We start from the raw sequence: 25,709 nt of genomic DNA, 5'->3' as shown, positions 1-25,709 counted from the left end.
TTTAGAAATTTGTGGGTTCTAGTGCCCTTACCAAAAGGGGGCACTTGATTTAAAGTTATTCTCAAAATAGTTGTGGCTAGTGGCTTAGCGTATTGGGCAACACTGATTTCGAATTCCAATAAAAACTGAATCAAAGCAATCCTCTTCTAGCACCTTCTATTTTAAATCAGTTCATTGTAAAATTGCTCCCCTTTAACTGCTTTAATTTGCTGGAGTTCTTTGAGGATGTAACGAGCAGGGTGGATAGGGGGGAAGAAGTGGATGTGTATTTGGATTTCCAGAAAGCATTCGATAAGGTGCCACATAAAAGATTACTGCACAAGATAAAAGTTCATGTGAGTGAGAGATTCATTTATCATCCAGCATAAGTTCTTCAGCTTCCTTATAACAGCAGGTTTTACTGCACAATATGTGAGAATAAGTTGTTGGTCAATATTACTTCAATAATGTTTCTGTTTGTGTTTATTTCATGAATGCTACTGGTTTCAGGCCTCCGTCATACGATAACAACAACTTGTAGTTATATAGCGCCTATAATGTAGTGAAATGTCTCAAGGCGCTTCATAGGAGTATTATGAGATAACAATTTGACACCGAGGCGTACAACTAGAAATTAGCGCAAAAGTTTGGTCAAAGAGGTAGGTTTTAAGAAGCGTCTAGAAGGAGGGTAGAGAGGCAGAGAGGTTTAGGCAAGGAGTTCCAGATCTTAGGGCTTAGGCAACAGAAAGGAGTCGAGGGTTATGGGGAGCAGGCAGGGAAGTGGAGTTGAAGCCAAGATCAGATCAGCCATGATTGGATTGGAAAACTGCAAATGTAACGCCCCTATTTAAAAAAGGAGGCAGACAGAAAGCAGGAAACTATAGACCAGTTCGCCCAACATCTGTCGTTGGAAAATGCTGGATTCCATTATTAAGGAAGCAGTAGCAGGACATTTGGAAAAGCATAATTGAATCAAGCAGAGTCAGCATGGTTTTATGAAAGGGAAATTATGTTTGACAAATGTGCTGGAGTTCTTTGAGGATGTAACGAGCATGGTGGATAAGGGGGATTCAGTGGATGTGGTGCATTTGGATTTCCAGAAAGCATTCGATAAGGTTGCACGTAAGATTACTGCACAAGATAAAAGTTTAGGGGTTGGGGTAATATAGTAGCATGGATTGAGGATTGGCTAACTAACAGAAAACAGAGAGTCAGGATAAATGGATAATGTTCCGGCTGGCAAACAGTAACTAGTGGGGTGCCGCAGGAATCGGTGCTGGGGCCTTAACTATTTACAATCTATATTAATGACTTGGATGAAGGGAGCGAGTGTAATGTAGCCAAGTTTGCTGATGATACAAGATGGGTGGGAAAGCAAATTGTGAGGACACACAAAATTTGCAAAGGGATATAGACAGGCTAAGCGAGTGGGCAAAAATTTGGCAGATGGTGTATAATGTGGGAAAATGTGAGGTTATCCACTTTGGCAGAAAAAATAGAAAAGCAAATTATAATTAAATGGAAAAAAATTGCAAAATGCTGCAATACAGACCTGGAGGTCCTTGTGCATGAAACACAAAAAGTTAGTATGCAGGTACAGCAAGTAATCAGGAAGGCAAATGGAATGTTGGCCTTTATTGCAAGGGGGATAGAGTATAAAAGCAGAGAAGTCCTGCTACAACTGTACAGGGTATTGGTGAGGCCACACCTGGAGTACTGTGTACAGTTTTGGTCTCCGTATTTAAGGAAGGATATATTTGCATTGGAAGCTGTTCAGAAAAAGTTCACTAAGTTGATTCCAGAGATGAGGGGGTTGACTTATGAAGATAGGTTGGGCCTATACACATTGGAGTTCAGAAGAATGAGGTGTGATCTTATTGAAACATATAAGATAATAAGGGGGCTTGACAGGGTGGATGCAGAGAGGATATTTCCATTCATAGGGGAAACTAAAAAACTAGGGGACATAGTCTCAGAATAAGGGGCCGCCCATTCAAAACTGAGATGAGGAGGAATTTCTTCAGAGGGTTGTAAATCTAGGGAATTCTCTATCCCAGAGAGCTGTGGAGGCTGGGCCATTGAATATATTTAAGGCAGAGATAGACAGATTTTTGAGTGATCAGGGAATAAAGGGTTATGGGGAACAGGCAGGGAAGTGGAGCTGAGTCCATGATCAGATCAGCCATGATCTTATTAAATGGTGGAGCAGGCTCGAGCGGCCAAATGGCCTACTCCTGCTCCTATTTCTTATGTTCTTGTGTAGAAGGCATGGCATTGCAAGTAATGACAAAACAATTGTCATACATCATGGTGCCAGGCACCAAGGTTGAAAGGAGGAGGCTAGCTGCTCCCAGTAACTGACTCCTGATTTATTTCTCAATTTAACCTGTCATATAGTTGCAATGCCATTGTTGGTCCGAAACTATGAATAATCTTTATCAGCGACAGGAGGTAGAGTCAGTATCAGCACAATATTATAAAATATCAATTTCAAATAAAATTAAAGCCGTATTTGTAAATATTTTGAAATGAGTGTTTCGTACTTTAGGTGTCACACTTCTAAATTTCAGTGCCACGCTTCAAAAAAAATCTAGTAACTATCTTCTGGTTCCCTGGCCTCCAATTGATCTTGAGATCTGCCCAGGAGCAGCTAGCGTCCAATTGACCTCAAGAAGGCACAGCACTTCGAACTTGTCTTAAAGGGAAATACAAATCTGTACATTAGCACCAGAATAATAGATTGTGCCTTACATCGTCTGATATTCATATCCATTGAGTTACCATGAGTGGCATCAGGTGATATCTCCCAGTATAGATTATAAGTAATGACAGATGCCAGGGAGAGATTTCAAGACTGTAATCTAAAGTGATGATCAGACTACTGCCTGAACTCTTCTGGCTATAAAATCATCCTGTAATGCCTTTCCTTCTCCTTCTACCTGCGATGCCCACCCCTCTGCTGAGTAAAATGGCAAAGAATAGCTAATAATCAAACTCCCCTAGCATTGCACACACGGAGTCAAGACCAAGTGTTGTTTTCAGGTGAAGTGGGGTTAGAGGGTGGGGGCTAATTGGGCCAGCGTGACAGACATGTGTCCATTCTCATTTTAAAGTCATATGTTCTGTATTTTTTATATAATAACCATGATTTTATATTCTACTTGTAGTTAAATCGCAACATTTAGGGAAGCAAAGAAGTAGAATTAATTAGAATATTAAGTTTGTCTGCAGTGCAGGCTGAAGAGTTGGGGACACAAAACCGAGGGGTTAGAGCACCACCACTGGTAGGACAGTGTAATTTCAGCGTGACAAGTTTACTTCAACTTTCATTATAAATATGGATATAGGAATTTATAGTGGGGAAAGGTTGACAGAAATGTGAAAATGGTTAACAAGAGTTTGAAAACGGGTAGTGCATGCAGATGTAAGATTTTCAGTATGTTATAAATAATATAATGGACAGAAAATGCTGGAAATACTCAGCAGGTCAGGCAGCATATTTGTGACAAGAGAAATGGTTTCTCTCTCCACATATGACCTGAGTATTTCCAACTTTTTCTGCTTATCTTTCAGATTTCCAGCGTCCGCAGTATTTTGCCGTCACCTTTCCAATGGAGCTCTGTTCTTCCATCTTCTGTCCTGTCTGTGTGAGAGCAGGAAGGGGGTAAGGGAAGATTGGTTTGACCCATCTGCCCTTTTCTAGTTCTACATATGAGCTATCTGACCGGCAGTGGAGAAGCATTTTTGCTTTTGACATTTCTAGGAGCATTGTCAACTTTGTAAATGATAGTAAATATGCTGCTGACGTGGAGACTGCGTTTACATGTTTAATGTTAAATAAATCAGGCTTTTGGTTTCTTCCCTGAGCCTCAGTCTGATGGACTGCATACTCTTCCGCCTGCTGAAGATGAGCAGGTTATTTGAAGGCTCGTAATGTATTTAGTAAGCCGGGGCAAGGCTTCTCTGTTCAATACCATGGTCTCATGGTCTTGCTACCTTTATCTGGATATTGGGCAGATACAGTCATACTCTGGTTAGTAGGAGAGAGCGACAGTCTTAAGTCGAATGACTACTGTGAAAACCCCAAATTGTAATAGTCATCAAGGCAGATATGATGGGGAAAGGAATAGAGGCTTTACAGGAAGTGGCTTGGGAAGAAGTATAATCCAGATACTTGTGGGAGTTGGCAGACTTGCAATGGGCCATTTATTACAAGAGTTGGTGGAGGGAAAGTCAGCGGTGGATCATGTCGAGGTGAGGGATGGAAGCAGTCAATTAAATTTCCAGAATTTGAGAAAGTGGTACCACCACAGTTATCCATATAACCGAGGAAGAGGTCAGGAAGGGACTGCGTAGGATCAGAAAAAAGAATGTTCTACATAAACAAAACAAAAAAGGTATAGCTGGAACCCAGGCGGGTTCTCATACGACCCATTTTACCTGGAAAAGTGAGTGGAGTTAAGAGTAGTTGTGCGGGGCAAGCAGAAGTTTAGGAAAGCAAAGGACGATGGTGGTGGTGGATAGGATCTGCTTGGGCTGCTATTTGAGGAAGTGGTGGAGGGCTGTAGATCACCCTGGATGAGAGATGGATGTGTAGAGGGAGCAAACATCCCTGGTGGGGAAAAAGGCGATTGGTGCCAGAGAACCCGAAATTGCTCAAGTAGTGATGGGCAGCAGAAGATCCACAGATGTCAGTCAGTGGAGACTGGACAAAGCAAGAAAGAATAGGAACAAGATAAGAAGAGACTGGCACAGTGGGACGGGAGCAGGCTGAAACACATATTGGGCAGACTTGTTAATAATGACCTAGTTTGTTATGAAGAATATTGTTTGAAGTGGAATATATTCTAATAAAGTCTGATGTGATTCAGCAGGTTAATGGAAAATTGCCCATGAACTGTATCTGCTTTAGATTAGGTTCAGTAGCACTAAATTGCCAATGTCAGGGTCTCGTGCAGTGGCTGCACTCTTAAACTGCCAAAAAAGGCAAGGACAACCTTTTGCCTTGAAGCCAGCTTCACCATCATTCTGCTAAAGCCAGTACAAAAGCAACGTGCATGTTGTCTTTATTACGGTTACCAGAATATCGATAATGTCAAAGTAAGCAATTGTACAGGTTTGTTGAGTTATGGACTGTGGTTGAATGTTATAGACCATTTTAATTGGATTTAAAGTCTGATGGGGAGGTATCCAGGTAAAATTCTATCTGCATTATTCTGTGCAGGTATGATTGTATCTTCACCGGCTCTAAGTAAAGTGTGTATGCATGATAATGCCGTTCAGTAGCTTGGGTAATTGTCTTCCTATACTATACAACGTTTAGGGTCCTCAAAGTAACAAAAGTTATTGGTTCAAAAGCGAAATACTGCGGATGCTGGAATCTGAAATAAAAACACAAAATGCTGGAAATCTCAGCGGGTCAGGCAGCATCTGTGGAGAGAAACAGAGTTAACGTTTCGGGGCTGTGACCCTTCGTCAGAACTGGAAAAGGTTAGAGATGTAACAGATTCGTAAGGAGGTGCACTGAAAGGGGGAGTGGAGGAAAGAACAAAAGGGAAGGTCTGTGATAGGGTGGCAAAAATGAGCTGGTAATGGCACAAGTTAGGAAACAAAAGATGAGTCGAGATGGGGTGTGAATGGCGAATCATCACCAGCTGCCCTGGGAAAGAAAGAGAGAGAGAGAGAGAGAGAAAGAAAGAAAAAGGAAGGAGGGTTTGTAAAACAAAACGGAGGACAGGGAACAAAATATGGGCAGAGGTTACGCTCTGAAATTGTTGAACTCAGTGTTGAGTCCAGAGGCTGTAAAGTGCCTAAACGAAAGATGAGGTGCTGTTCCTTGAGCTTACGTTGAGCTTCATTGGAACAGTTTAGGAGGCCGAGGTCAGAGTGGGAGTGGAGCGGAGAATTAAAGTGACAGGCGACCGGAAGCTCGGGGTCACACTTGGGAGACTGAATGGAGGTGTTCTGTAAAGCAGTCAAAGTTATTGGTTGTTTCAATGCCATAGTTGCAGTATATTTGTCTGTTGTTAATCCCTGTCGGACTTGTGTGATTCTTTTTGCAAGCCTTGGTATCAGAATATTACTGTACAACAAAACTGTTGGCATGGGGTTAGTTTTATATCTGTAATACATTGATGGGTTCAGAGGGCAGTAATCACCGAAGTGAAGATTGAGCAGCTGACGGTAGATGCATCCATGAGGACCCTATAATTTTGTTACAACTCAGAATTGTCCCTGGCCCATTAAATGTACCTGTCTGCACAAGATTTAGGCAATAATGCTTTTCATTCAATTTGCTCTAGGCTCAATTCCCCAGATGAAAGCAATGATCCGTGCTATATGCTCAATGATTGCTGTTCCCACAAATCTATTGTATTTCAAAGATTTCAAAATTTTCATCCTTATTTTCAAATCCCTCCATGGCCTTGCCCCTCCCTATCTCTGTAATCTCCTCCAGCTCCACAACCCCCTGAGATGTCTGCACTCCCCTAATTCTGCCCTCCTGATTATAATCGCTCAACCATTGGTGGCCGTACCTTCTGTTGCCTGGGCCCCAAGCTCTGGAACTCCCTGCCTAAACCTCTCCGCCTCTTTCCTCCTTCAAGACGCTCCTTAAAACCTACCTCTTTGACCAAGTTTTTGGTCACCTGCGCTAATTTCTACTTACGCGGCTCGGTGTCAAATTTTTATTGCATAATACTCCTGTGAAGCGCCTTGGGAGTAAGGTACTATATAAATACAAGTTGTTGTTATCTATCACTCCCACCATCCCAGTTCAGAAGAGACAGAGAAAAAATGGAGACCGAATGAATATGTAGCTGTGTTCTAACCTGCTTGCTGTCCAGTGATCTCATTAGATTGAGTGTGTGTGTGTGTGTGTGTGTGTGTGTGTGTGTGTGTGGAAATTGAGTGAGGTCAGGATTGAGCTTGACCAATTCCAAATTTGGGGAGGGGAGGAGGTGGCAAATCCTAGAATGATACAGCACAGAAGGAGGCGATACAGCCCATCGTGCCAGCTCCTTGGTAGAGCTATCCCATGAATCCACTCCCCCAGCTCTTTCCCCACAGCTCTGTCAATTTTTTCCCTTCAAGTATTTATTCAATTCCCTTTTGAATGTTGTTACTATTGCTTCTACTTCCACGACCCTTTCAGGCAGCATAGTCCAGATCACAACAACTTGCTGTGTTTAAAAATGTTTCCTGATGTCGCCTCTGGTTCTTTTGCCAATCACCTTAAATCTGGGTCCTCTGATTACCGACCCTCCTACCACTGGACACCGTTTCTCCTGACATGCTCTTATCAAAACCGTTCTTGATTTTGAACATCTCTATCAAATCTTCCCTTAGCCTACGATGTTGGGGAAGTCCAGAACCAGGGGTCACAGTCTAAGGATAAGGGCTAAGCCATTTAGGACCAAGATGAGGAGAAACTTCTTCACTCAGAGAATTGTGAACCTGTGGAATTCTTTACCACAGAAAGTTGTTGAGGCCAGTTCATTAGATATATTCAAAAGGGAGTTAGATGTGGCCCTTACGGCTAAAGGGATCAAGGGGTATGGAGAGAAAGCAAGAATGGGGTACTAAAGTTGCATGATCAGCCATGATCATATTGAATGGTGGTGCAGGTTCGAAGGGCCGAATGGCCTACTCTTGCACCGATTTTCTATGGAGAACAACCCCAGCTTCTCCAGTCTCTCCACATAACTAAAGTCCCTCACTCCTGGTACTAGTCTAGTAAATCTTCTCTGCACCCTCTCCAAGGCCTTGCTCCCCACCCTAAAGTGTGATGCCCAGAATTGAACACACGACTCCAACTGAGGCCAAACCAGTGCTTTATAAAAGTTTATCATAACTTCCTTGCTTTTGTACTCTATTCCTCTATTAATAAAACCAAGGATCCCACGTGCTTTTTTAACAGCCTTCTCAACCTGCCCTGCCACCTTCAAAGATTTGAGTAACTATACCTCCGGGTCTCTCTGTTCATGCACCCCTTTAAAATTGTACCATTTAGTTCATATTACCTCGCCTCATTCTTCCTATCGAAATGTATCACTTCACGCTTCTCTGCATTAACTTTCATCTGCCATGTGCCTGCACATTGCACCAGTTTTTCCATTAACTCCTGAACTCTGTTACTATCCTCCTCATTATTTACTATATTTCCAAGTTTTGTATCATAGAAACATAGAAATTTACAGCGCCGAAGGAGGCCATTTCGGCCCATCGTGTCCGCGCTGGCCGACAAAGACCCATACTGCTCCCGGTCAGCAGCCCTCATACTTGTATACCCAAGTCCAGGTCATTAATATTTACCAGAAGGATCAGTGGTCCTAATACTGACCCCGAGGAACACCACTATATATCTCCTTCCAGTCTGAAAAACAACCGTTCACCACTCCTCTCTGCTTTCTGTCCCTGAGCCAATTTTATATCCATGCTGCCTTTGTTCCTGTAATCCCATGGGCTTTCATTTTCTAACAAGTCTATTATGTGGCACTTTGTCAAACGCTTTTGAAAGTCCACATACACAACATCAACTGCACTACTCTCATCATCCCTCTCTGTTACTTCATCAACAAACTTGATCAAGTTAGTCAAACACGATTTGCTTTTAACAAATCCATGCTGACTTTCATTTATTAGCTCATACTTTTCCAAATGCCAGTTAATTTTGTCCCGGATTATTGTCTCAGTTTCCCAACCACTGACTGGCCTGTAGTTGCTTGGTTTATCCTGCACCCTTTTTTTTAAAACAGGGGTGCAACATTTGCAATCCTCCAGTCCTCTGGCACCCCATAATCCAAGGAGGATTGGAAGATTGTGGCCAGAGCCTCTGCAATTTACACCCTTGCTTCCTTCTGTAACCGAGGACCCATCTGGACCAGGTGATATTTCTATTTTTGAGGATTGCCAATTTTTTAAGTACCTCGTTATATATTTTTAATTCTACCCAATATCACCACTGCCGCCTCCTTTATTGTTACATTGGCAGCATGAAGAGAAATTTCTTCTCTGAGGGCCATGAATCTTTGGCATTCTCTACCCCAGAGCAGTTGAGGCTGGTTCATTGAATATATTTCAGATGGAGATAGGCAGATTTTTTTGAATAATAAGGGAGTCAAGCGTTATGGGGAGTGGGCAGGGAATGGAGTTGAGGCCAAGATCAGATCAGCCATGATATTGAATGGAAGAGCAGGCTCGAGGGGCCAAATGGCCTACTCCTCCTATATCTTATCTTTCATCCTCTTCTCAACTGAAGACAGATTTCAAGTTCTCATTTAGTACCTCAGCCATATCCTCTGCCTCCACAAGAAGATCTCCTTTTTGGCCCCTGATCGACCCCAACCCTTCCTTTGATGACTTTTTTACTATTTATGTGTTCAGACTGTTTATAAAATCAGTGAAGGATTGGCGATCCAGAGGTACGCACTAATAATACTAGTTTCAAGCTGGCGTGAATCGCTTTGGTTTCCACTTGCTGGAGAGTAACAGTTCCCGGGGCTGGCAGACATGCGGAATTCTTCAGCTGTTTGAAATCTTTCTGTTGCTGGGAGATTTGGAAGGTTTGTTGTGATTTTTTTTTTTGAGGGCGGTTCCATTTAGGGATCAGATTTCATTTGTGACTGGCCCAGTATCTACTGAAAATGAAAAGCTGTAGGAGCCGAAATTGCCCCCCCCCAAGCTCCGATAATCGTAGCCATGTGGCCGCTGGCCCGGCCGAAACCCTCCCCGGTGGCCCAATGGACCTAACTAAACCCCATGCAGAGTTTGCAGCGGCCCTGCCCTTTAATTGAAGGGGAGGGACATTGTGACACATCCGCGCCACGCTGACATCATCAACACGCCGCTGTTGACCCAGAGTGGCGGTCGCCCCGCTGCAACGACACTTCCTCCCCTCAACATCGCCATGACCGGAAATACACATCAGAGAGGTGACTATCGGTCCAATCTCCACCCCATGGATTGGGGCGGAGACAGACCTAAGGAATCGGTGAGTGCGCTTACTTTCTGATCGGGTGGCAATTTTGGCCCGGTAGTTTTTTGGTAAAATAATTCTCAATTTTGTCACCTTCTCCAAGGTGGTGCGGTGTGCTTGGGAGCCAGTTCCACGGGCACTAGCTGTTTGTCCCCCGGTAACTCGCCCAAGTGATCCTCCTTCATGTTCGATCCAACATGGTGAGTGTAGTCAGGCTATTCAATGATGGCAAGCAGCAGTGCCAAGCCTAACACTACCCTCGCCCAATTTACACACGCAACGTTGCAGTCGGAGCCACTGTAGTAGAATCAAGTGTGTATTCCTTGGCTCGGGAGGTAGAAAAAAAACATCAGCCAAGGAACATAAGAACATAAGGATTAGGAGCAGGAGTAGGCCATTCGGCCCCTCGAGCCTACTCCGACATTCAATATGATCATAGCTGATCTACCTCAACTCTACTTTCCCCATATCCCTTAATTCCCTTAATATCCAAAAAATCTATCGGTCTGTGACTTGCATACACTCAATGACTGAACCTCCACAGTCCCCTGGGGTAGACAATTCCAGAGATTCACCACCCTCCAAGTGAAGAAATTTCTCCTCATCTCAGACCTAAATGGCTGACCCCTTATTCTGAGACTGTGACCCCTGGTTCTAGACTCCCCAGCCAGAGGAAACATCCTCCCTGCAGCTACCCTCTTAAGTCCTGTAAGAATTTTGTATGTTTCAAACTCTAGAAAATATAGGCCTACTCTACTCAATCTCTCCTCATAGGACAATCCCCCATCCCAAGAATCAGTCTGGTGAACCTTCGTTGCACTCCCTCAACATGTTGTTATGTTCGCTGACTGATGTTTTTTTTTTCTACCTCCTGAGCCAGGGAATACTCATGCCAATTATAGCTTCTTTACTGGGGAAATCAGCTTTCCACAGTAAAGAAGCTATAATTGGTATCAGTGCAGACCGAGGGTTGAACCTGAGGTTCCCTGGTCTCGGTGTGGCTCGCTCCCACATTACGCACTGCATATTTTTTAATATTCATACTTGAGATGTGGGCATTGTTGGCAAGGCCAGCATTTATTGCCCATACCTGATAGCCCTTGAGAAGGTGGTGGTGAGCCACACCTTGAACCGCTGCAGTCCATGTGGTGAAGGTGCTCCCACAGTGCTGTCAGGGAGGGAGTCCCAGGACTTTTGTCCACTGAACAAAAACAACGCTGCTCTGAGCTTTATGATGGCTCAATGTTGAAATTTTTAAATAAATTACCATTTTGTGTATTTGGACACCATCATCATCATCATTATCATAGGCAGTCCCTCAGAATCGAGGAAGACTTGCTTCCACTCTGCATTCTCAGCTGACTGAACAGTCCAATACGGGAATTACAGTCTGTGTCACAGGTGGGACAGACAGTGGTTGGAGGAAAGGGTGGGCGGGGAGCCTGGCTCCTTCCGCTGCCTGCGCTTGTTTTCTGCATGCTCTCGGCGACGAGACTCGAGGTGCTCAGTGCCCTCCCGGATGCTCTTCCTCCACTTAGGCGGTCTTTGGCCAGGGACTCCCAGGTGTTGGTGGGGATGTTGCACTTTATCAAGGAGGCTTTGAGGGTGTCCTTGAAACGTTTCCTCTGCCCACTTGGGGAACGCTTGCCGTGTAGGAGTTCCAAGTAGAACGCTTGCTTTGGGAGTCTTCTGTCAGGCATGTGGACAGTGTGGTACGCCCAACCGAGTTGGTTGAGTGTGGTCAGTGCTTCGATGCTGGGGATGTTGGATTAATCGAGAACACCGATGATGGTGCGTCTGTCCTCCCAGGGGATTTGCAGGATCTTGCAGAGGCAGTGCTGGTGGTATTTCTGCTGCGATTTGAGATATCTACTGTATATGGTCCGCGTCTCTGAGCCATACAGGAGGGCGGATATCACTAAAGCCCTGTAGACCATAAGCTTGGTGCTAGATTTGAGGGCCTGGTCTTCGAACACTCTCTCTCTCTCTCAGGAGACCAAGGGCTGTGCTGGCGCACTGGAGGCGGTGTTGAATCTCATCATCGATATCTACCCTTGCTGATGGCAAGCTCCCGAGGTATGGAAAATGCATGGTAGGAAATGTAGTTCTTAATCAGCAGCTGTGGCTGGGTACCCTGCAATAAATGACTCACCTCATGACCTCTCAAAGTCTCCAGGTTCAAATTAGGAGTACAATGGAATATTCACCACTCAACTGGATGAGCGCAGCGCAATAACACTCAAGAAACTTGACACCATGCAGGACAAAGCAGTCCCCTTAATCTCAGGGAATTTCTGTGCCCATGGACTAATATAGCTTAAAGTTTGTTGGTACAGGGCAGCTTTACTTTCTCCAAGCCAAGGAGTACGGTACTGTAGCAGTTATATTAGTGGACATTAGTCCAGTTACTTCAAAAAGAAAGAAAGACCTGCATTTATATAGTGCCTTTCACGACCACAGTACTTTTAAAGTGTAGTCACTGTTGTAATGTGGGAATTGCGGCAGTCAATTTGCGCACAGCAAGCTCCCACAAACAGCCATGTGATAATGACCAGATAATCCGGTTTCTTGTTATGTTGATTGAGGGATAAATATTGGCCCGGACACCTGGGATAACTCCCCTGCTCCTCTTTGATATAGTGCCATGGGATCTTTTACGTCCGCCTGAGAGAGCAGACGGGGCCTTGGTTTAACTTCTCATCCGAAAGATGGCACCTCCGACAATGCAACACTCAATCAGATGATGATAAATCCTTCTAAATGCAGTTACATTGTTCCTCAATGTTTGCTATCATTCTTGGTATTAACAGCAAATTGGAATGGCGCATATCAAAAGTAGAAAGTATCCCTATTATATATCCAGTGTCATACTTGACCTATTCCAAGACTCCTTATCTTAGCTACTAATAACCGATGTAGAATCTTGTCAAAAGCTTTCTGAAAAGCCATATTCTGATCAACTGCATTTCCCTCATCTACCAATTCACTGTTGTCTTCAAGAACCACAGTAATTTAGTTAAACATGATACCCTTTCCTGATTGTTGCACAGTAAGTTGTGCTTTTCAGCACTTCATCTCATCTGCGAGATCTAACAAAATTGGTTCAAGTACTTTCCAGTTTACTGGGCTACTGCGTATCTTGGCTCATATTTACATAATTTTTTTACAAATCCTCAGGAATCTCCTGATTTTAGTGAACTTGCAAAACTATCAGTTACAGCACCACTAATTTCAGTCCCTATCTTCTTTGAGAAGTGCACATTGTCTTGACTTAGATCTTTGTCCAATGAGTGGTTAGGATATGGAATACACTGCCTGATAGGGCTGTGGAAACCGATTCAATAGTGGCTTTCAAAAGGGAATTGGATAAATACTTGAAGAACAAATACCAGGGATATGGGGAAAGAGCGGGGGAGTGGGACTAACGGATTGCTTTTTGAAAGAGCCGGCGCAGACTCGATGGGCCGAGTGGCCTCTTTCTGTGCTGTATTAGTCCAAATGGTTGCTATCCCAGACCCAAATTTCTTGCTCCCTTATTGACTACTTGCAGGTCTGCTCTCCATCTCTTATCCCCTTCTTCCTCGGTACATATCATCAACACTTCTTACTTCTTCCTCTTACTGCACCATACTCTTCTGAGTCCCTAAACCCACCTGCCACCACTCCTCCGCTGACACTCCCTGCCACTGCCACAGGTCGAGCACCTTCTCACTGGCTCAGTGCTCCTCTCTGCTCAGGCTTACACAGCTCTCTTTGTGCCTACCTTAGTTTGCACTTTTGGTTCTTCCAAAGCGGTAAGCTGCGTTGCCTCTTTCCCCACAAATGGCTTTAAGAGCAGCTCTCTCCAACTTCCTCCCTTTCCGTCTGTTATTCCCTAATCCTCCTTTTCCGACCCTTTCCCCATGTCTTCAGATACATCATCCTTCAGCTTCCTACCCAACCCAATCAGACTGGCAGGCAGCTCTGAAAAAACAAGTGGATGATAATCAACACCATCCAATGCCTGTGGTCAGAGACTGTTGTAGAAAGTCTGCTGTCCCTGACACAGGATCCTCACAAAACTAACTAGGAACTATTTAGAATTACATAGAATTTACAACACAGAAGCAGGCCATTCGGCCCAACTAGTCCGTGCCGGTTTTGTACTCCACACGAGCCTCCTCCCACCCACTTCATCCAACCCTATCAGCATAACTGTCTACTCCTTCATGATTATCTAGCTTCCCTTGAAATGCATCAAGGGCTTTTCCACCATGATCTCTATTTTCAGGGTCAGCTAAGGAAGAAGGTTGCGTATTACAAACCTCCTTCAATGTATTCAACTCCACTGCTCAAAAACATAAGGAAACTCTGAGAAAATCAGAGAATGTGCATACTTTGCAGGATCGCACGCCCCCCCCCCCCCCCCCCCAATGCTGCCAAACCTTGAGCCTTCCCCAAGTGCTGCCCGACTGACTTCCAGCATCCCCAATAGTCCCAGGTCCCAGACCTCTATCCTGCTGGCTGTTGCCAGTCCTCTCTATGCTAGCAGATTGTCCCTCCAACTCCCCCAGGTGCTATTGCTGTCCCGGGCTAACACTTCAGTTTCTCTTTCACCTGCACTATTGCACCAGTTAACAGGCAGTCTGTCGACCAGTCTCAAAGCCCACCTCCTCACAAATGTTGGCTGCCATCTTGCTGCATCTCGAGTAAGACATAGAAAGTAAAAGTATCAGTGAAGGAATGTGTGTGAGAGCCATACAGAGTCATTGAAAGAAAGTCAGTCTTGCATTTATATAGCGCCTTTCATGAGCACTGGACGCCTCACAACGCTTTACAGCCAATGGAGTACTTTTGGAGAGTAGTCACTGTTGTAATGTGGGAAACGTGGCTGCCAATTTGCGCACAGCAAGCTCCCACAAACAGCAATGTGATAATGACCAGTTAATCTGTTTTCTTGTTATGTTGATTGAGGAATAAATATTGGCCAGGACACCAGGGATAACCCCCCTGCTCTTCTTAATAATAGTGCTATGGGATCTTTTACGTCCACCTGAGAGAGCAGACGGGACTTCGGTTTAACGTCTCATCTGAACGACGGCACCTCCGACAGTGCAGCACTCCCTCAGCACTGCACTGGAGTGTCAGCCTAGATTCATGTGCTCGAGCCCCTGGAATGGGATTTTAACCCACAATCTTCTGACATTGGACAACATCTAGGAGAGACTTGGAGGAACAAGAAAAAGTTAGGCGCAGTCCAAGGTAGAGACAGCACAGTGAGACAAGGAGGTGATTCATAATGAGGAAGAGAGTCAGACATGGGGTGGATAGAAGGAAGATGCATTTTTTTAAGTGAGCAAAATTTTAAAAACGTTTTATTACTCGAGTCTTTCACCACAATCTTGCCTTGTTTGTTTTGGCTCCACATTACTTTAAAATTTGCTTTTGCCTATTTTTAATACGAGAGTTAAATGGTGTTGGCGGAAGGCTTTCTAATTTAAAATGTCAGCTTGAGCCACCACACCAGTTAGCATTGGGATTTATTTCTATATTTTACTCAACCCAACGACTGGGTAACAGTTTCTGTTAGCAGACTGCGTCTCTTATAAACTGAAACATGCCTCCTTAATCTCTGCACTATGTTAATGCCAGGAGCAGAGTCTGGTCTGATCATTAGCCCTCATCGGGATAAATTGTTCACTGGAGAGTAGTACAGTGCACACTTCTTCTGCTAATTCGGAAAATAATCACGCTGCTGGACCATTTTACCTATTGCCCAGATTTATTCATAAATGAGATGGTTCACAAAACTAGTGCGATATTATGCAGCACAGTCAGCAGTTTACACTACATCATCTCCGGCAGTCCCCCGGAGTCCAGGATGACTTGCTTCCACACTAATGTGAGTTCTAAGGCCACTGATGAGTCCAATGTGGGATCTACAGACCATGTCATGGAAGGGGTAGGTGATGGTTGGAGGGACGGGTGGGTGGGGTGCTTGGTTTGTAAGCTGCTTCCGCTGTTTGTACTTGGCTTCTGCGTGCTCCCGACGGAGAAACTCAAAGGGCTAGAAATTCAGCTTTTGGCTCTTTTTTTCTGTTATTTTATGGCAAAAATACTACCAACATGTCGCCATTTTTTAAGGGGGTAAAATTGGCAAAAAAAATGCGACCGGCGGTAAAAAATCAGGGTTGCACGAGGATTTTCTGTGGAAATCGCAGTCCTCGCCAACTTTAGCTTGAGGCCTATCACCGCCAACAATACAGGCTCTCGGAGGGGAGAAAACACACACACAAATTGCAAAAATCAAAAAATAAGCAATCAGAAAACATTCATTTTACACTCAACTAATGAATCGCTGAAAAAGAATTAAAAAATAAAAACTTCAACTTACCTTTTTGTGTAGGTCTTCATACCACTACTATTTCTGGGGCTTCAACGTAGGCTTTTCTTGGGCGTTTTCTTTTTACCCTGAGTACGGGTGTGGCGAATGGCCAATTTTAAGCGGTGCAATTTTTTTTTTGGTGTTGCACGTTGTCAATCCGCCTTTCGGTGATATTTCAAAGCCGCCATTCGTTAATTTTGACCAATTTACTGGCAAAAAAAGGCGAAATATCGGCAAAAAAACGTGCGCAAGGCTGACCAATTTCTCCCTCAAAGTGCTTCTCCTCTACTTTGTGGTCTTAGGCCAGGGATTCCCAAGAGTCGGTGGGGATGTCACATTTTTTCAAGGAGGCTTTGAAGGCGTCCTTGAAGTGTTTTCTCTGTCCTCCTGGGACTCGCTTGCCTACAACTGTGTTGAGTTCATAGTTCTTCCAGCTCTCGGCAATCTCTTCCAAACACACAATCTCTGGTGTCACATACATAAGTGCTGTTTATGGAGCTTTATCCACCTTGGGCCATAATCAGCACAAAACAGCTCTGGAAGATTATTACGTTATAGAATATTGTCGTCTTGAGTGTGGTATTGCCCATCAAGCTTGATTACAAGGCACAGTGGTACCTTGCTTTATGACAGTAGCACCAATCCAAACCACAGTTTACAATGACATTGTTTGCTCAACAAGCTCGGGAGCTAAGGGCTGTTTACTTTAAAGCAATAAATTTTGCGATGCTGAAATATCCTCCCTAGTAATGTTACTGACGCACCAGTTTCAAACAACGTTCCTCACTGGGCTGATGGTAGCTGAATTAGCATTTAAGATACCTCTTCCCCATCAGAAAATAGCCTTTTAATTGACTAAGAAGAAGCAGATCTCGGGGTGCCCCAAAGCGCTTTACAGCTAATGGAAATACTTCTGCAGTTTAGTCACTGTTGTAATGTCAGGAAACAAGGCAGCCAAATAGCAATGAGATAATGACCAGGTAGCCAGTTTAATGATGGTGGTTGAGGGATAAATATTTATCAAATATTAGAATATTCTTGATGAACTATTTCTAAACATATGATACAAACTGTCTCTGAGCTGCCATTTCAGTTTTCAATGCAGCACTTGGAAACCATTTTAGAACTTGGTTGTCATTACTACAACTTGTAATAAAACGTCCCAAGGTGCTTCACAAGAGCATTATAAAACAACATTTGACACCGGTTCACAATAGGAGATATTAAGACAGATGAGAGTTAGGTTTTATGGAGTGTCTTAAAGGAAGAAAGAGGGGTAGAGAGGCTGTGAGGTTTAGAGAGAGAATTCCAGAGCTTCGTGTCTTTGCAGCTGAGGGCACAGCCACCAATGGTTGAGTGATTAAAATCAGGGATGATCAAGAGGGCAGAATTAGAGGAATGCAGATATCTCGGACGGTTAAGGGGCTGGAGGAGATTAGAGATGGGGTGTTGCGAGGCCATTGAGGGATCTGAAAACAAGGATGAGAATTTTGAAATCGAGGGGTTGCTTAACCAGGAGCCAATGCAGGTCGGCGAATATGGGGGTGATGGGTGAATGAGACTTGGTGCGAGTTAGGATACAGGCAGCAGGGTTTTGGATATCCTCAAGTTTACGGAGGGTAGAACATGGGAGGCCAGCCAGGAGTACGTTGCAATAGTCAAGTCTAGAGGTAACAAAGGCATGGATGAGGGCTTCAGCAGCAGATGAGCTGAGGCAGGGGCGAAGTCGGGCAATGCTCCAGAGGGGGAAATAGGCGGTCTTAGTGATGACGCAGATATGTGGTCGGAAGCTCATCTTGAGCTCAAATATGACACCAAGGTTGTAAACCGTCTCGTTCAACCTCAGACAGTTGCCAGTGAGAGGGATGGAGTCAGCGGCTAGAGAACAGAGTTTTTGGTGGGGACCGAAGACAATGGCTTCAGTCTTCTCAAGATTTAGTTGGAGGAAATTTCTGCTCATCCAGTACTGGACGTAGGACAAGAAGACTGATGATTTAGAGACAGCGGCGGGGTCGAGAGAGTGGTGGTGAGGTAGAGCTGGGTGTCGTCAGTGTACGTGTGGAAACTGACACACTGTTTTCGGATGATGTCGCCAAGGACAACATGTAGATGAGAAATAGGTTGGGGTCAAGGATAGATCCTTGGGGGACACCAGAGGTAGCAAAGCAGGAAGAGAAGCCATTGCCGGTGATTCTCTGGCTACGATTAGATGGATAAGAATGGAACCAGGCGAGTGCAATCCCACCCAGCTGGACGATGATGGAGAGATGTTGTCGAAGGATGGATTGGTCAACCGTGTCAAAGGCTGCAGACGAATAAAGAAGGACGAGGAGGGATAGTTTACATTTGTCACAGTCGCAAAGAATGTCATTTGTAACTTTGAAAAGAGCTGTTTCGGTCCAGTTGCAGGGGCAAAAACCTAATCGGAGAGATTCAAATATGAAGTTCTGGGAACGATGGGCACGGATTTGGGAGGTGAAGACACGTTCAAGAACTTTGGATAGGAAAGGTTTAGATAGCATTACATAGGAACTATGTAACCCTTGACCCCTCCATCCTTGTAAACTACCACCCCATCTCCAACCTCCCCTTCCTCTTCAAAGTTTGTCAATGTGCTGTCATGATGATGTTGGCAGATTTGAAGGAGAGACGGGGACAATACCTGAAAGACATAGGTATATCTAATCTACATTTCAATGAACTGCAACACTGAAAATTCTGCTTTTGTCACAACAGCTATTTGAGGATTTCAAAATTCTCATCCTTATTTTCAAATCCCTCCATGACCTAGGCCACCTCCCCATCTCTGTAATCTCTTCCAGGCTCACAACTCCCCCCGCCATTCTTCTATCCCTGCCACCCCCCCACCAAGATACCTGCGTTCCTCTAAATCTACTCTCCTCAGCATCCCTGATTATAATCGCTCAACTATTGGTGGCCGTGCCTTCTGTTGCCTGGGCCCCAAGCTCTGGAACCCCCTGCCTAAACTTCTCTACCTCTTTCCTCCTTCAAGACGCTCCTTAAAACCTATCTCTTTGACCAACCTGCCCTAATGTGTACTAATGTGGCTCGGTATCAGATTTCTATCTCATGATACGTTTGTGAAGCGCCTTGGGACGTTTCACTACGTTAAAGGCGCTATATAAATACAAGTTGTTGATCATTATGGTGTTGCCTTGTGGTAAAATCATATCTCTGTTACAAGCACCACCCAACTTCTATCTGTCACATTGAGGGATTAGTGTTTGGGGAATATTATGTTCAGTGTACTGAATATATTAAAATGGTAGTTTGAAAGCAAATAATTTAGTTAATTTAATCTCTGGCTTCATAATCCTAGTTTTCACTCGTGATGTCAACCCCACAATTAAATTTAAGTTTTGTCACTGATTCCCAGGATCTGTAATAATTTGATAAGCACACTTTTACAGTAGCTTACATCGAATTAACAGCATGGAAACAAGCCATTCGGCCCAGCAGGTCTGTGCTGGTGTTTATGCTCCACACCAGCCTCCTCCCACCCCTCTTCATCCACCCATAACAGCATATCCTTCTATTCCTTTCTCCCTCATGTACTTATCCAGCTTCCCCTTAAGTGCATCTATGCTGTTCACCTCAACCACTCCACGTGGGAGCGAGTTCCACATTCTCACCACTGAGTTAAGAACATAAGAAATAGGAGCAGGAGTAGGCCATACGGCCCCTCGAGCCTGCTCGCCATTCAATAAGATCATGGCTGATCGATTCATGGACTCAGCTCCACTTCCCCGCCCGCTCCCCATAACCCTTTATCCCCTCATCGCTCAAGAAACTATCTATTTCTGTCTTAAATTTATTCAAGGTCCCAGCCTCCACAGCTCTCTGAGGCAGCAAATTCCACAGATTTATAACCCTCAGAGAAGAAATTTCTCCTCATCTCTATTTTAAATGGGCAGCCCCTTATTCTAAGATCATGCCCTCTAGTCCTAGTCTCCCCCACCAGTGGAAACATCCTCTCTGCATCCACCTTGTCAAGCCCCCTCATAATCCTATACATTTTGATAAGATCACCTCTCATTCTTCTGAACTCCAATGAGTAGAGGCCCAACCTACTCAACCTTTCCTCATAAGTCAACCCCCTGATCCCTGGAAACAACCTAGAGAACCTTCTCGAAACTGCCTCCAAAGCAAGTATATCCTTTCGTAAATATGGAAACCAAAACAGCACGCAGTATTCCAGGTGTGGCCTCACCAATACCCTGTATAGCTGTAGCAAGACTTCCCTGCTTTTATACTCCATCCCCTTTGCAATAAAGGCCAAGATACCATTGACCTTCCTGATCACTTGCTGTACCTGCATATTATCCTTTTGTGTTTTATGCACAAGTACCCCCAGGTTCCGCTGTACTGCGGCACTTTGCAATCTTTCTCCATTTAAATAATAACTTGCTCTTTTTTCTGCCAAAGCGCATGACCTCACACTTTCCAACATTATGCTCCATCTGCCAAATTCTTGCCCACTCACTTAGCCTGTCTATTTGCAGATTTTTTGTGTCCTCCTCACATGTTGGGCCCAAGTTTCCACATGATTTGCGCCTGATTTTTAGGAGCAACTGGTGGAGAACGGACTATCTTAGAAATCGCAATTCTCCACATTTTTTTTTCTGCAGTTCTAGTCAGATAGAACAGTTCTACTTTGGAACAGAATTTTTTCTTCAAAAGGGGGCGTGTCCGGCCACTGACGCCTGATTTCAAAGTTTCCACAGTGAAAACATACTCCAAACTAACTTAGAATGGAGCAAGTGAAGATTTTTGTAGAACTGAAAAAACCTGTTCTACACATTAAAAAATCAGGCGCAGGTTACAAATTAGGCGTCCAGAACGAGGTGGGGGGGAGGGGGGGGAAGGGAAGTCATTAAATTCTACAATAAATCCTTATTTATACTTCTACAAATTATACAAATAAATCCAACCTGAATAAACATTTATAAGCAAAGAAAAGATTAAATAAACCATCTTCCTACCTGTGTGAAAATGCTTCAGGCACGGAGAATGCTGCAGTTAGCCTGAGGCGCCGGTTCTTCCCGCGGGGGGGTGGGGGAGGAGGCGCCTTTTTTTCCCACGGGGGTGGGGGAGGCGCCCATTCTTCCCACGGGGGGGGGGGGAGGAGGCGCCCGTTCTTCCCGCGGGGGGGGGAGGAGGCGCCCGTTCTTCCCGCGGGGGGGGGAGGAGGCGCCCGTTCTTCCCGCGGGGGGGGGGGGGGGAAGAGGCATCTGTTCTTCCCGCGGAGGGGGGAGGAGGCGCCCGTTCTTCCCGCGGGGGGGGGGGAGGCGCCCGTTCTTCCCACGGGGGGGGAGGAGGCGCCCGTTCTTCCCGCGGGGGGGGGGGAGGAGGCGCCCGTTCTTCCCGCAGGGGGGGAGGAGGCGCCCGTTCTTCCCGCAGGGGGGGAGGAGGCGCCCGTTCTTCCCGCAGGGGGGGAGGAGGCGCCCGTTCTTCCCGCGGGGGGGGAGGAGGCGCCCGTTCTTCCCGCAGGGGGGGAGGAGGCGCCCGTTCTTCCCGCAGGGGGGGAGGAGGCGCCCGTTCTTCCCGCGGGGGGGGAGGAGGCGCCCGTTCTTCCCGCAGGGGGGGAGGAGGAGGAGACGCCCGTTCTTCCCGCGGGGGGGAGGAGGCGCCCGTTCTTCCCGCAGGGGGGGAGGAGGAGGAGACGCCCGTTCTTCCCGCGGGGGGGAGGAGGCGCCCGTTCTTCCCGCAGGGGGGGGTGAGGAGGCGCCCGTTCTTCCCGCGGGGGGGGAGGAGGCGCCCGTTCTTCCCGCGGGGGGGGGGGAAGGAGGCGCCCGTTCTTCCCGCGGGGGGGGGGGAGGAGGCGCCCGTTCTTCCCGCGGGGGGGGGGGAGGAGGCGCCCGTTCTTCCCGCGGGGTGGGGGGGGGGGGGGGGAGGGACGCCCGTTCTTCCCGGGTGGGGGGGAGGAGGCGCCCGTTCTTCCCGCAGGGGAGGGGGGGGAAAGGAGACAGTGAGAAGGCTGCAACTGCTGATGTGCTGATGGCAATGTGCTTTTATTAAAAAAATGTTCAAAAATTAAACAGCTACAAAGAACTACAAAAATGGCCGAGTGCCAATGTTTCCTTCACGCGCAGCGTTGCCGGCAGGAAAAAAACTAATTTAAATAGTACCCGCCCCCTCCCACTTACAAAATCGGCACGAATGTAAGCTCCGCCCCCCTGGGCGCCGCGCCAGGCAGACGAGCTGCAGAATGGTCCAGAATTGCGAGTTTTTTTTCCGGCGCCGTATGAGGCGCGAAAAACGGGCGCCCAGCTCGGAGAGGCGCCCGTTTTTTATCGTGTGGAAACTTGGGCCCGTTGTTTCTGCTGAATTCCTTATGGATTTATTAGTGACTATCTTATATTTATGGCTCCTAATTTGGTCTCTCCACAAGTGGAAACATCTTCTCTACGTCTACCTTATTGAACCCTTTTATAATTTTACACACCTCTATCAGGTCACCTCTCAATCTTCTCTTTTCTAGAGAAAGAGCCTGTTCAGCTTTTCCTGATAGTTGTACGCTCTCAGTTCTGGTGTCATCCTTGTAAATCTTGTTTGCACTTTCACCAGTGCTTCTATATCCTTTTTTTGTAATATGAAGACCAGAACCAAACACAGTTATCTAAATGTGGTCTAACCAAGGTTCTATGTAAGTTTAATATAACTTCGCTGCTTTTGAATTCTATTCCTGTAGAAATGAACTCCGGTGCAGTGTTTGCACTTTCAATGGCTTTGTTAACTTGCATTGCTGCTTTGAATGATTTGTGTATCTGTACCCCTAGATCCCTTTGCCCTTGTACCTCATTTAGACTCTTATTTTCCAAGGAGTAGGCAGCCTCCTTATTCCTCCTACTAAAATGCACCACCTCACACGTGCCGAAATTGAAATTAATTTGGCAATTACACCCGCCCGTTCTGTAAGTTTGTTAATGTCGTCTTGTATTTTCTCTCCGTTTTCCTCAGTAAATTTGCTGACATCAGCTCTTGCGATTGCTGAGTCCAAATTATTTATGTAAATGATGAACAACAGTGATCCCAGCACCGATCCCTATGGAACACCACTTCCCACCTTCCTCCAGTCTGAGTAAATACCTTTTAACCCTGTAATGTATTTGCTTCATGGGTACTTTGCTTAAGAATTCATAGCAACACAATGCTATCCAGAACTTGTTGATTTATTAGCAAAGATTTAACAATCACACTACACATTACCAGTTCATCCACCAGGCTCACAACTACCTGCCTCATCATGCACACCCTGAACCCAACTGGCTGGAGTTTTGTGACTATCACGTGACTGGCTAAGCCACTCACAGCTCAACAGCTCAACCAGCCTGTGAACATACTCACAGTTACAAACCCCTACTCCGTTATGGTACTGGGTTAGCAGCCTAGAGACTCGTGAGTTCATCTCAAAAAGTCAATGGAATTTTAAAAAACTGGTACAGGTTGAGCGTCCGAAATCCGGAAACCTCAGGACCGAGGCCGTTCCGGATTCTGGGTATTTCCGGATTTTGGAACGTCTTTGCCTGGGCCGAGGTAGGTGGGGTCAGGCAGCTGAGGTAAGGTGGAGGGGAGGAGCAGCGGGAGGTGGGGGGAGCCGGGGCTGGGCGAGGTCGGGCTGCTGAGGGCTGGGGCAAGGTTGGGCCGCCGAGGCGAGGGGAATCCGGATTTCAGAACCTTTTCTGGTTTCCAGACGACGCCATCACGGATCGGTCTGGATTCCAGAACATTCCAAATTTTGAACTCCTGATTTCGGACGCTCAACCTGTAATACGTGAGCTGGCACCATCAAAGCTGTTAGATTGTCGTAAAAACCCAGCTCAGTCACGGATGTCTCTGGTAGGGTCCTGCCACTCCTCCCTTATCTGGCCTACATGGGACTTTTTTTTTTCTCGCACTACATTTCTTGTCTGTGCCCTCATTCCAAACACAAATTATGTATTTTGATAAACCATTCCCCTGTAATTCTTCCATCCTGTGCGGATTGGTCTTGTAGTAGGACTATTTTTTGTTTGTTTATTGCACTTTTCTCTCTCCCTCTCCTGTAGGCATTGACTCTAAGGTTCCATTCCACAGGTCCCGGCAGCCCTCCAGTCCCTTGCCCAAGTGGCCATTCTTCTTGTGTGAGTATAGCTGGCGAGTGTTGTAGGTTATTCAAATTCCTATTCACAAAACAATCACATCCTTTGGGGGAGGGGCAGGGGTGAAATCCCAAGACTTTAACTGGCTATTTTGGTCTCCATCCTCCCCACTATATAACCCTAACATAATGCATGCAAACTCAACAATTGTGAAAACATTAGAAAACTGCCAATAAACTCACCCAGTCCATCTCCCTGAGCAAGCTCCTCCTCTCTGGGACTTTCCTCCTCCTTCGCTGGACCTTCCATCCATAAGATGGGCCTTAAATCTTCTAAACCTCCAACAGTATCCCCTTTGACTCGTTTCTAGATGATGTGAATTGTCAACCTGCCCATTCCCTTGCATCACCAGGAGGCACTAAAGCCTCTGTACAGTGTAATCCAGGCATAATTTGACTCTGATCAGGCTCTACATAAGAACATAAGGAATAGGAGCAGGAGTCGGCCATTTGGCCCCTCGAGCCTGCTCCGCCATTCAATAAGATCATGGACTCAGCTCCACTTTCCTGCCCACTCCCCATAACCCTTGAATCCCTTATCGTTCAAAAATCTGTCTACACCTTAAATATATTCAATGACCCAGCCTCCACTGGGGCAGAGAATTCCAAAGACTCACGACCCTCTGAGAGAAGAAACTCCTTCTCATCGCCGTTTTAAATGGGCGACCCCTTATTCTGAAACTATGCCACCTAGTTCTAAGGAGAGTGGAAGACTGAGTGTGCACTCGATGAAACTGATCATTTTTACCTCAACACCCAGTGACACTGTTTGGTCCACCACCAATAATTCTTAAATATAATGCAGATTAAATTTCTACCCTTAAAATCAATTTTGCTGATCTTCCAGAGTTTCAGAAACCATGCTTCTGAAACTATTTTCTATGTATTATGTTACTTTGAGCATTTGCTTCTTTTAAAATCTGAACCACAGAATTATAAAGGATAAAAAAACCTGTGAGGTTGTTGGTTATAAAACCAGAAAATACTGTAAACATTCAGCAGGTCAGGCAGCATCTGTGGAGAGAGAAACCGAGTTAACTTTTCAGGTCGATGACCTTTGTCTCTGTTTCTCTCTCCACAGATGCTGTCTGGCCTGCTGAGTATTTCCAGCCCTTCCTGCTTTTTCAGATTTCCAGCATCCGCAATATTTTACTTTTGTATTTGAGCTTGTTTGGTAGACTCACTCAGCAAATCCTTGCCCTTGCCGAATTTGAACCATTGGGTCGGTG

At 45.5% G+C, this 25,709-nt stretch overlaps 1 protein-coding gene across 5 annotated transcripts in view; it reads left to right on the top strand.

The window, feature by feature from the left end:
* stk25b (serine/threonine kinase 25b) overlaps positions 1–25,709 on the top strand; it is a 290,058-nt gene that overhangs the window by 203,401 nt on the left and 60,948 nt on the right. For 2 of the 5 annotated variants that reach the window (XM_070883287.1, XM_070883281.1), the window contains exon 2: positions 24,389–24,463. The exons of 1 other annotated variant lie outside the window; for it this stretch is intronic. Coding sequence is in view for 1 of the 4 variants with exons in the window: in XM_070883281.1 (XP_070739382.1) it covers positions 24,389–24,463 (75 nt within the window). In the remaining 3 variants the exon portion in view is untranslated. Of the gene's footprint in view, positions 1–11,947; positions 12,032–23,161; positions 23,422–24,388; positions 24,464–25,709 lie in introns of those variants that run through there. 2 more of the 5 variants (XM_070883283.1, XM_070883284.1) reach the window with 2 other exon arrangements.

The sequence above is a fragment of the Pristiophorus japonicus genome, chromosome 6, assembly GCF_044704955.1.
Source record: "Pristiophorus japonicus isolate sPriJap1 chromosome 6, sPriJap1.hap1, whole genome shotgun sequence".
In the NCBI taxonomy this organism is placed as follows: Eukaryota; Metazoa; Chordata; class Chondrichthyes; family Pristiophoridae; genus Pristiophorus; species Pristiophorus japonicus.
This window is presented reverse-complemented; position numbering and strand designations above follow the sequence as displayed.